The sequence below is a fragment of the Monodon monoceros genome, unplaced genomic scaffold (assembly GCF_005190385.1).
Source record: "Monodon monoceros isolate NGI ecotype Baffin Bay Population unplaced genomic scaffold, NGI_Narwhal_1 Super_Scaffold_1, whole genome shotgun sequence".
In the NCBI taxonomy this organism is placed as follows: Eukaryota; Metazoa; Chordata; class Mammalia; order Artiodactyla; family Monodontidae; genus Monodon; species Monodon monoceros.
In genome coordinates, this window is record NW_021703765.1 from 74,629,728 (window position 1) to 74,642,385 (window position 12,658).

The 12,658-nt window shown below is 37.6% G+C and overlaps 1 protein-coding gene across 3 annotated transcripts in view; it reads right to left on the minus strand.

The window, feature by feature from the left end:
• MED13L (mediator complex subunit 13L) overlaps window positions 1–12,658 on the minus strand; it is a 289,482-nt gene that overhangs the window by 241,707 nt on the left and 35,117 nt on the right. For 2 of the 3 annotated variants that reach the window (XM_029218820.1, XM_029218827.1), the window contains exon 2: window positions 4,905–5,142. In XM_029218820.1, coding sequence (XP_029074653.1) covers window positions 4,905–5,142 — 238 coding nt within the window. Of the gene's footprint in view, window positions 1–4,904; window positions 5,260–12,658 lie in introns of those variants that run through there. The other variant, XM_029218811.1, reaches the window with a different exon arrangement.

A 12,658-nucleotide genomic window follows, 5' to 3' on the forward strand; every position in this document is an offset into this window, starting at 1 on the left:
CTGACTAACAGGCAATGAAATGGCCAAAAGATTGTGTCTGTCAAATTATTCTGTTTGGTAGATTAGGAGAAGTCAATTTAGCATACTGTATTATTCTCTAAAATTCAAATTAAAAATGTGGGGAAGAATTTAATCAAGCAAAAAGAGCAAAGTTAGGGCTTCCCTGGTAGCGCAGTGGTTGAGAGTCCGCCTGCTGATGCAGGGGACACAGGTTCGTGCCCCAGTCCGGGAAGATCCCACATGCCGCGGAGCGGCTGGGCCCGTGAGCCATGGACGCTGAGCCTGCGCGTCTGCAGCCTGTGCTCCGCAACGGGAGAGGCCACAACAGTGAGAGGCCCACGTACCGCAAAAAAAAAAAAAAAAAAAAAAAAAAGAGCAAAGTTATAATAAAATAAAATTGACAAAGACTATCAATATAAAGTTCAGTATATAGTCACAGGTATTTTTTAACTAAATCTATATCCTAAACAGAATGCTTAAGTTCATAGATCAACTTAGAATAAAATAATTTATTAAAATAGTATGGTCTTCCTGTCCATATTCATCTTATGTATAATCTAATTGTATCTCTTTCCTGATCAGAAACCTCTAACAATTCCTCAAAATCTATCAGATTAAGTCATTGCTTCAGTGTACTCCACACTATGGCCCACCTCCCCAGTCTTTCAGTTTCCCCCAACTATCTCACTCACACACTATGTTCTGGGCAAACCTGCCCTTCCCACAATTCATTCACGGCCATCAGGCCCTTTTATAGAAGCTACTTCCTCTGACTAGGACAAGTTCCGTCCCAACCTAGGTAACATATGTATCCTGTAAGACTCACCTCAAGCCTCACCAACTCTGAGCTTCACCACTATCTCCCTATCCTTTTCCCTTGAGGTTGAATCTGATACTTCTGCAAGATCCCTAACTTAATCAGTTGCTGCTTACTCCACTGTATCATAATTACGGAGTCATTCAGCTACCTCCCCAGTAAGACTATGAGCTCCTTAAGGATGAGGACTCATTTTACATATCCAGGACTGCATCACAGCTCTTGCCTAATAGAGGCTGAGTAAACAGACCAGAAACCAAGAAGGCTTCTCACTAGGGCTCACAGTGTTCTTGCTGTAAGTTTACAGAACACTTATTTATGCATTAGTCCTGGAATTGAATGTCCGTTCATGTGGAAAGTAGTCAATCTACTATATTTCTCTTATATACTTACAGTGTTCTCTGCATTATACGTATTTGTGTGCTTGTCTTATACCCTTTCTAGACTATAACTTATCAAAGGCAGAGATTCCATCAAACCCCTATAATTGGACCTGCTGATACAGGTACTTATGGATGGACACAAGGAAGGAAATATGCGTATATTCAGTGCTCAGCCAGTGCCCTTCAATACCACTATGCAGAGAAGGCAATTAAGTTACTAATCTACTTTACAGGGATCCAACAGAGTCAAATCTTAAAGTTCTGACCTCTTTATAACATAATTTAAGGTTTGTTGTGAAACTCCGTTTACAGCCTAAATCTAGACAAATTTCCTATGAGCAGGGGTATCTTCCCTCCTCTCTAATATTTTATTACTCCCAGTTATTCCACCAGACATTAACAAACTCAAAAATGATTACTTCAACCTAAAAGTATACATTGAAAACTAATATTTGACAAACATTAGCAAATACTGAATGTTATACAGAATGGACCAATTGCCAAAATGTTTTAATTTTGACGTTTGAGTAATTGCTGGCATTGTAGTAGCAGCAGCAAGAGTTACAATTATAGATTACCGTTCTCTGTGCTGTTCTAAGTACTTTAACTTTTCTTTTATCCTTATAACCCAATTTAGAGTGAGGAAACTGAAGCACAGATAAGTTAAATAACTTGACCAAGGATACAGAGCTAGCAAGTCAACGAGGAGCAGGGATTCAAATCCAAGCCTCTGAACCACTATGCCATACAATATAAATAGCAATTCCCCAAACAAGAGCCCAAAAGTGTTTATCCAAGTGACAGGAACAGGTTATAAATGTGTCTTGGTCTTCTCACAGGCTATTTCACAGGTATTCAAAGCATTTAAACAAAAAGTCTAGTATAAAACTGCGTGTATGCCATAGGCTTATTCTCTTTCTGTAGGGATTACTTTACACGTTTAAATCCAAGATGGTGCTTTGTGAGGTTTCTTAATAGTATGCTATTTGGGCTACACAGTAAAAACAAAGGGAAATGCCTAATAACATAACTAAAAAGCATTTTAAAGAACAGTAAAATGTCCCTAAAAAAGAGAATGCTACAAATAATAGTACCATCATCTTAATATTAAAGGATTCTGATAAAATTTATTTTAGCCAAAATGAAATGACTCATATATACTAGAGAATGAAATAGATTGCAAAATATCCTCAATGTGTAAGACTACCAATTAAAATATTCCCCTGGTATCCTTTTTTCATGATTGCTCTGCCTGTCATATTCTCCCTCACTTGAAACAAAGTTGTCTTATGCCACTCATTTTTCTAATTAGGTTTCAAGTATTTTCTAATATTAGGTTGAAACACAAAACTATCCTTTACAACCACTTTTACCTACAGAAAAGATCATTTGCTTCAATCTAATAACTTTCACAAATTCAACAAATTAAAAAGGGTAGATGTACTTAACAAAGTTATGATTGTTCCATCACTGTAATACTTCGCTGGTGGCACGCAAAAAAATAAACAGTTTACACCGTTTTCAGACTCAAAAGGAAAGAAAATTAAAAAGTAATCATTATGAGGCAAAAACATTCACAAGATACTGTTAAGTGAAAAGGCCTGAGTTACAAAACAGTACAATACCACTTTCATTTACACACAGAAACACCAAATATTAAAACTCTGCTTTGGACTTTAGGATTTTTGTTTCTTTGTTGTTCTCTTCCTTTAGTGGTTCTACTTTCCTAATTTTCTAATTAAAATGCAGTATTTCTGTAATTTATAAAAACAATTTAAAAGAAGTTAATCTTTGCTTAATTCTTTACCACGAAAACAATACACTGACGAATCTACATATGCAATCTAAAGCAGCTATAAAATATTTAAACTGCCTACATCTTTTTGTTAACTCAGTAACAAAATCTATGAGAAATAACACAATAACTTAATAAGTTATTTCTAAAAACACTGATCCTGTGCTTTGTTGGCATGGAAAAATAACTTTATACATCAATTAAATAAGCGTAAATAACCGCTGGGTTTGGTTTCATCATCACTGTAAAATGATGATTTGTGTTGCCAACAAATAAAGACCAGACCAAAAAGTTAAAACATAAGGGATCAATAGGGAATAGAAAAATGGAAGGAGATTAAGAGTCAGAAACAATCACACAAAATGAAACTATTAATAAAACAAACAAAAATGCTATATTCCTCTACCACATGTATAAAAATTTTTTTAAAGAACAAAAAGATATGTTTTGATACTTAATGGACAAATATAAATGTTATAAGTATCTTTCAGGAGGTATTTTATTTTTAAAATTCTGATAACCAGAAACCAGATGTTTAAAACTAATTTTACCTGAGTTCACTGCTAACTACATGAAATAAGCTTTGAGATGCATATAATTCCGAGATATTGTTGACTAACCAGCTAAGTAAGCAATCTTACCCAGAACAGATTCTTATATTTATAAACCAAATACGCTAAAAACTATAGGAGAAAGGTTTGAGTTGAACAAATGGGCCATAAAGTAAACAGCTCAGTTAGTCCACTGTGGTTTACTGCCCTCTGGCTGTTGTGGCAGGAGACATCACAGATCAAAAATGGCTGTAAAGAAAAGCTAGGAAGGTGTCAGGCAGAAGTTGGCAGGAAATCCTTTAGGCAAATTTCAACGCTTTGGAATAGATCCTCAAATACATTAAAGTTAGTTTCAATCCTTCTTTTAAAAACAATATGAAGTAACACAACATTTCAAACACTATCTGAAATTTTTCAACCACAAATTAATAAAATATAGAGTAATTTAGACACAATAAAAGCTGGCTCAAGGAGACTAAGTCAAAAAGAGTTAATGCCCTACCCTAACTAAAGATCAGAATTAGTCCTGATTTAGAAAAATTCTTTAGCATACTAGATAGAAAGATTTAGGTGAAGAGGTGGAAAGTTTTACTAGAAATTCAAAGAATATTGATAAAATTTCCTCTGGTTATAAATCTGTGGTAAATACAAAAAGTAGCTCAGAATAATGAAACTTACATTAGTTCAAAATTTCCAGATATCAGATGTAATCTGAAGCTAAAAATTAGGCTGCATTGGAGCAAATATTTCTTGGAATCACCTAACTACATAAAAAGCAGGAACAAAACACAGGAAAACTTGCTATGCCAAAATCGGAGTAGGTTCTTTACATAAATCTTTCTTCAAAATATTATCCAATGTCATCTCATAATTTTGTCCAACAAGGCTTGCACTAAATTTCTATTATCACTTTACAATTTTCCACCAGAGTTCATCTGGCAATAAACCATAACAGCAACAGTCCAAAAAAACAGAATTCTGTTCATTTCACTGACTTGTTAATTACTCACATTTCACTATCATTGTAAAACAATGGATTTTAGCACATTTCACTATCATTTTAAAACAATGGATTTTAGCCTCAATCCCAACCCAAACACCCAGGGGACACTATACTTTCCTTTAATAGGAGTGGCTCACAAGGTTCTGATTCCCAGCATGACTGAGAAGGAACAAGAAAATTTTCAAAAACCGGGGGTGGAAAAAAGAGGGGTGAGAGTAAGGATGTTCCTTTGACACACAGCCCATTAAACACTCGAATTTTTCTTCTCAGCAAGTCTTAATAACCTTTTCAGAATTTACCACTGTTCAAAAATATACAATGCAAATTAATTTTTAAGAAAAAACAGAAAACTTACCCTGTAGTTCATGATGTATTACACCCACTAAGTTGGGTTCATCTCCCCACCAGAATATCCATAACTCTTTGCAATCTGGTTTGACATCACGACGCCATACACACAGCAAGTTGGCTTGCAGACAGCGGATGAAACTTAACAGGATTGGATCATCTTGGGCTGGGGCTGAAATTATGGGTCCGCAGTCCCCATGCCCTCCAAAATTGTACCTACGCCATTTGATTCCTGTGAGTTCAGCCTGGAAAAAGTAAAGAAAATTACAACAGTTTTGACTGTTCTTTTTACTGAATACTAAAAACAGGCTTCCATACAGATAAATAAATTTGCTAAAATAAATATTTACAGTATACCTCATATAGTAAGATTTCTTCCACTGAAAAATTTATGTCAACCCTTGATTTTTTTAAGGGGAAAACAACTCATTTCCTCCTATCAAGATTTTTACATAGCTCTTTATATTAAATACCAAAATACAGCAAACAGAGTCATTATTTCCTGTTGAACCATTTTTTTAACTAAAATTTACTTGAAAGTCCCTATAAATAAAATTTTCTATATTATTATGACTTATTTAATTCATAAATTATATTTAGAAATGAAGTAAGAGTTTAAAAAATAAGTTTGTAGAATTGAAATAATTTCTTTCGAAGAATTTCCTCAATTTCGTCCCATCCAGAAGCTACAGTTTAAATATGTTTTAATCAGGGAAACAGTATGCAGTACCACAGTGCTTCACTATGAAAGCCAAAATAGCCTGCTAATAAAACTGATGGAAAGTTATCAGCAATTTATTCATGTTATTTAACGTGTAGCACACAGAAAAGCTTTGCTTCTGTAACAATTCCCTAACATAGCTTCGTCTTTTGTTTTTTAAACACATTTTAAAACATGGTAACTTTAAACCAGCTGACAGCTGATCCTCTGTCTTTATTCTGTTACATGGATTTGTATTCTAAAATTTTTAAATCTTAGGTTTAAAAGGAACTAAATTTCAAGGATGTTTCAACACAAAGTTAAATTCCTTACTTAAATAACTATAAACTACAACTATGTATTCAAAACTGATAGTAAAACTGATTCCATAATATAATTCTGTACCAAACAGTCCATGTGTCCCTTGCATTTAATCCTTACTCACTCACAGTCCCCCCTCCTCACCCTCCCACCACAACCAAGTTAGTAATTTTTGTCAAGAAGTTGTTTTTCAAAAAACAAGTACCACAGGGGAGAAAAATAACTGCATCTTCTACTACCATAACTGAAACAAATTTAAAGTGCTAAAACAATCACTATAATGAACATCTCTAAGAAAAAAATATCAGTTTTCTTCAATCCCCCAAAAAAGCTTCACTTAAAAAATGACTCCAAAAATAATAATATCCAAACTAAAACTGTCTGAAAGTCACTAACTTTTCCTTTCACATTATGAGATATGGAAATCTAATCTTTAATGAATATTCTTCGTAAAAACTGGTATTGGCATCATTTAGGCTTTCCCTTTGTACCACTTGGTTTCCTCCAGCTATAAAAGAACTACCTGGCAGATGAAAAAGTTCAAACAAAGAGTAAACTAATCACACAAGAAATAATTATTCTCCATAACCACATCAGAAATAATTATTAGCATTGTATTTCCTCCAGCTATAAAATAACTACCTGGCCGATGAAAAAGTTCAAACAAAAAGTAAACTAATCACACAAGAAATAATTATTCTCCATAATCACATCAGAAATAATTATTAGCATCCTACTTTATGTTCTTCCTGTTTTTCTGTACTTAAACTTTTTGAAGTTAGAATCATACTGCATGGTTTTATATCCTTTTCACATACTATAAATATTTCTATATATTACTAATTATTATTGAAAAACAATTCTTAATGTTTTCATACTATTCACTGTTTGAAGAAAACAATTTACTCAGAGGACTTCCGGGAGGATGGCGGAAGAGCAAGACGCGGAGATCACCTTCCTCCCCACAGATACACCAGAAATACATCTACACATGGAACAACTCCTACAGAACACCTACTGAATGCTGGCAGAAGACCTCAGACCTCCCAAAAGGCAAGAAACCCCCCACGTACCTGGGTAGGGAAAAAGAAAAAAGAATAAACAGAGACAAAAGGATAGGGACGGGACCGGCACCAGTGGGAGGGAGCTGTGAAGGAGGAAAGGTTTCCACACACTAGGAAGCCCCTTCGCGGGCGGAGACTGCAGGTGGCGGAGGTGGGGAAGCTTCAGGGCCGTGGAGGAGAACACAGCAACAGGGGTGCGGAGGGCAAAGCAGAGAGATTCCCGCACAGAGGATCGGTGCCGACCGGCACTCACCAGCCCGAGAGGCTTGTCTGCTTCCCCGCCAGGGCGGGCGGGGCTGGGAGCTGAGGCTCTGGCTTCGGTCGAAGCGCAGGGAGAGGACTGGGGTTGGCAGCGTGAACACATCCTGCAGGGTTTAGTGCGCCACGGCTAGCCGGGAGGGAGTCAGGGAAAAGTCTGGACCTGCCGAAGAGGCAAGAGACATTTTCTTCCCTCTTTGTTTCCTGGTGCGCGAGGAGAGGGGATTAAGAGCGCTGCTTAAAGGAGCTCCAGAGACGGGCGCGAGCCGCTGCTAAAAGCACAGACCCCAGAGACAGGCATGAGACGCTAAGGCTGCTGCTGCCGCCACCAAGAAGCCTGTGTGCGAGCACAGGTCACTATCCACACACCCCTTCCGGGGAGCCTGTGCGGCCCGCCACTGCCAGGGTCCCGGGATCCAGGGACAACACCCCGGGAGAACGCACGGCGCACCTCAGGCTGGTGCAACGTCACGCTGGCCTCTGCCGCCGCAGGCTCGCCCCACACTCCGTGCCCCTCCCTGCCCCCGGCCTGAGTGAGCCAGAGCCCCCGAATCAGCGGCTCCTTTAACCCCGTCCTGTCTGAGCGAAGAACAGACGCCCTACGGCGACCTACACACAGAGGCGGGGCCAAATCCAAAACTGAGCCCCTGGGAGCTGTGAGAACAAAGAAGAGAAAGGGAAAATCTCTCCCAGCAGCCTCAGAAGCAGCGGATTAAAGCTCCACAATCAACTTGATGTACCCTGCATCTGTGGAATACCTGAATAGACAACCAATCATCCCAAATTGAGGAGGTGGACTTTGAGAGCAAGATTTATGATTTTTTCCCCTTTGCCTCTTTTTGTGAGTGTGTATGTATATGCTTCTGTGTGAGATTTTGTTTGTATAGTTTTGCTTCCACCATTTGTCCCAGGGTTCTATCCGTCCATTTTTTTTTCTTAGTAATTTTTTTTATTTTAGTAACTTTATTATATTTTATCTTACTTTATTTTATTTTACTTTATTTTTTTCCTTCCTTCCCTCCTTCCTTCCTTCCTCCCTCCCTCCCTCCATTCTTTTCTTTCTTTCTTTCTACTTCTACTAATTCTTTTTTTCTACATTTTCTCCCTCTTCTTCTGAGCCGCGTGGAAGAAAGGCTCTTGGTGCTGCAGCGAGGAGTCAGTGCTGTGCCTCTGAGGTGGGAGAGCCAACTTCAGGACACTGGTCCACAAGAGACCTCCCAGCTCCACGTAATATCAAACGGCGAAAATCTCCCAGAGATCTCCATCTCAACACCAGCACCCAGCTTCACTCGACGACCAGCAAGCTACAGTGCTGAACATCCTATGCCAAACAACTAGCAAGACAGGAATACAACCCCACCCATTATCAGAGAGGCTGCCCCAAATCATAATAAGTCCACAGACACCCCAAAACACACCACCAGACGTGGACCTGCCCACCAGAAAGACAAGATCCAGCCTCATCCACCAGAACACAGGCACTAATCCCCTCCACCAGGAAGCCTACACAACCCACTGAACCAACCTTAGCCACTGGGGACAGACACCAAAAACAATGGAAACTACGAACCTGCAGCCTGCAAAAAGGAGACCCCAAACACAGTATGATAAGCAAAATGAGAAGACAGAAAAACACACAGCAGATGAAGGAGCAAGATAAAAACCCACCAGACCTAACAAATGAAGAGGAAATAGGCAGTCTACCTGAAAAAGAATTCAGAATAATGATAGTAAAGATGATCCAAAATCTTGTAAATAGAATAGACAAAATGCAAGAAACATTTAACAAGGACCTAGAAGAGCTAAAGATGAAACAATGATGAACAGCACGATAAATGAAATGAAAAATACTCTAGAAGGGATCAATAGCAGAATAACTGAGGCAGAAGAACGGATAAGTGACCTGGAAGATAAAATAGTGGAAATAACTACTGCAGAGCAGAATAAAGAAAAAAGAATGAAAAGGACTGAAGACAGTCTCAGAGACCTCTAGGACAACATTAAACACACCAACATTCGAATTATAGGGGTTCCAGAAGAAGAAGAGAAAAAGAAAGGGACTGAGAAAATATTTGAAGAGATTATAGTTGAAAACTTCCCTAATATGGGAAAGGAAATAGTTAATCAAGGCCAGGAAGCACAGAGAGTCCCATACAGGATAAATCCAAGGAGAAATATGCCAAGACACATATTAATCAAACTGTCAAAAATTAAATACAAAGAAAACGTATTAAAAGCAGCAAGGGAAAAACAACAAATAACACACAAGGGAATCCCCATAAGGTTAACAGCTGATCTTTCAGCAGAAACTCTGCAAGCCAGAAGGGACTGGCAGGACATATTTAAAGTGATGAAGGAGAAAAACCTGCAACCAAGATTACTCTACCCAGCAAGGATCTCATTCAGATTTGATGGAGAAATTAAAACTTTTACAGACAAGCAAAAGCTGAGAGAGTTCAGCACCGCCAAACCAGCTCTACAACAATGGCTAAAGGAACTTCTATAGGCAAGAAACACAAGAGAAGCAAAAGACCTACAATAACGAACCCAAAACAATTAAGAAAATGGGAATAGGAACATACATATCGATAATTACCTTAAATGTAAATGGACTAAATGCTCCCACCAGAAGACACAGATTGGCTGAATGGATACAAAAACAAGAACTATATATTTGCTGTCTACAAGAGACCCACTTCAGACCTAGAGACACATACAGACTGAAAGCAAGGGGATGGAAAAAGATATTTCATGCAAATGGAAACCAAAAGAAAGCTGGAGTAGCAATTCTCATATCAGACAAAATAGACTTTAAAATAAAGACAAAGAAGAGACAAAGAAGGACACTACATAATGATCAAGGGATCGATCCAAGAAGAAGATATAACAATTGTAAATATTTATGCACCCAACATAGGAGCACCTCAATACATAAGGCAAATACTACCAGCCATAAAAAGGGAAATCGACAGTAACACATTCATAGTAGGGGACTTTAACACCCCACTTTCACCAATGGACAGATCATCCAAAATGAAAATAAATAAGGAAACACAAGCTTTAAATGATACATTAAACAAGATGGACTTAATTGATATTTATAGGACATTCCAACCAAAAACAACAGAATACACATTTTTGTCTAGTGCTCATGGAACATTCTCGAGGATAGATCATATCTTGGGTCACAAATCAAGCCTTGGTAAATTTAAGAAAACTGAAATTGTACCAAGTATCTTTTCCAACCACAACACTATGAGACTAGATATCAATTACAGGAAAAGATCTGTAAAAAATACAAACACATGGAGGCTAAACAATACACTACTTAATAACGAAGTGATCACTGAAGAAATCAAAGAGGAAATCAAAAAATACTTAGAAACAAATGACAATGGAGACACGATGACCCAAAATCTATGGGATGCAGCAAAAGCAGTTCTAAGAGGGAAGTTTATAGCAATACAATCCTACCTTAAGAAACAGGAAACATCTCAAATAAACAATCTAACCTTGCACCTAAAGCAATCAGAGAAAGAAGAACAAAAAAACCCCAAACTTAGCAGAAGCAAAGAAATCATAAAAATCAGATCAGAAATAAATGAAAAAGAAATGAAGGAAACGATAGCAAAGATCAATAGAACTAAAAGCTGGTTCTTTGAGAAGATAAACAAAATTGATAAACCATTAGCCAGACTCATCAAGAAAAAAAGGGAGAAGACTCAAATCAATAGAATTAGAAATGAAAAAGGAGAAGTAACAACTGACACTGCAGAAATACAAAAGATCGTGAGAGATTACTACAAGCAACTCTATGCCAATAAAATGGACAACCTGGAAGAAATGGACAAATTCTTAGAAAGGCACAACCTGCCAAGACTGAATTAGGAAGAAATAGAAAATATGAACAGGCCAATCACAAGCACTGAAGTTGAAACTGTGATTAAAAATCTTCCAACAAACAAAAGCCCAGGACCAGATGGCTTCACAGGCGAATTCTATCAAACATTTAGAGAAGAGCTAACACCTATCCTTCTCAAACTCTTCCAAAATATAGCAGAGGGAGGAACACTCCCAAACTCATTCTACGAGGCCACCATCACCCTGATACCAAAACCAGACAAGGATGTCACAAAGAAAGAAAACTACAGGCCAATATCACTGATGAACATAGATGCAAAAATCCTCAACAAAATACTAGCAAACAGAATCCAACAGCACATTAAAGAGATCATACACCATGATCAAGTGGGGTTTATTCCAGGAATGCAAGGATTCTTCAATATACGCAAATCAATCAACATGATACACCATATTAACAAACTGAAGGAGGAAAAACCATATGATCATCTCAATAGATGCAGAGAAAGCTTTCGACAAAATTCAACACCCATTTATGATAAAAACCCTCCAGAAAGTAGGCATAGAGGGAACTTTCCCCAACATAATAAAGGCCATATATGACAAACCCACAGCCAACATCGTCCTCAGTGGTGAAAAACTGAAACCATTTCCACTAAGATAGGAACAAGACCACGTTGCCCACTCTCACCATTCTTATTCAACATAGTTTTGGAAGTTTTAGCCACAGCAATCAAAGAAGAAAAGGAAATAAAAGGAATCCAAATTGGAAAAGAAGAAGTAAAGCTGTCGCTATTTGCAGATGACATGATACTATACACAGAGAATCCTAAAGATGCTACTAGAAAACTACTAGAGCTAATCAATGAATTTCGTAAATTAGCAGGATACAAAATTAATGCACAAAACTCTCTGGCATTCCTATACACTAATGACGAAAAATCTGAAAGTGAAATCAAGAAAACACTCCCATTTACCATTGCAACAAAAAGAATAAAATATCTAGGAATAAACCTACCTAAGGAGACAAAAGACCTGTATGCAGAAAATTATAAGACACTGATGAAAGAAATTAAAGATGCTACAAATAGATGGAGAGATATACCATGTTCTTGGATTGGAAGAATCAACATTGTGAAAATGACTCTACTACCCAAAGCAATCTACAGATTCAATGCAATCCCTATCAAACTACCACTGGCATTTTTCACAGAACTAGAACAAAAAATTTCACAATTTGTATGGAAACACAAAAGACCCTGAATAGCCAAAGCAATCTTGAGAAAGAAAAACGCAACTGGAGGAATCAGGCCCCCTTACTTCAGACTGTACTACAAAGCTACAGTAATCAAGACAGTATGGTACTGGCACAAAAACGGAAATATAAATCAATGGAACAGGATAGAAAGCCCAGAGATAAACCCATGCACATATGGTCAACTTATCTTTGATAAAGGAGGCAAGAATATACAGTGGAGAAAAGACAGCCTCTTCAATAAGTGGTGCTGGGAAAACTGGACAGGTACATGTAAAAGCATGAAATTAGATCACTCCCTA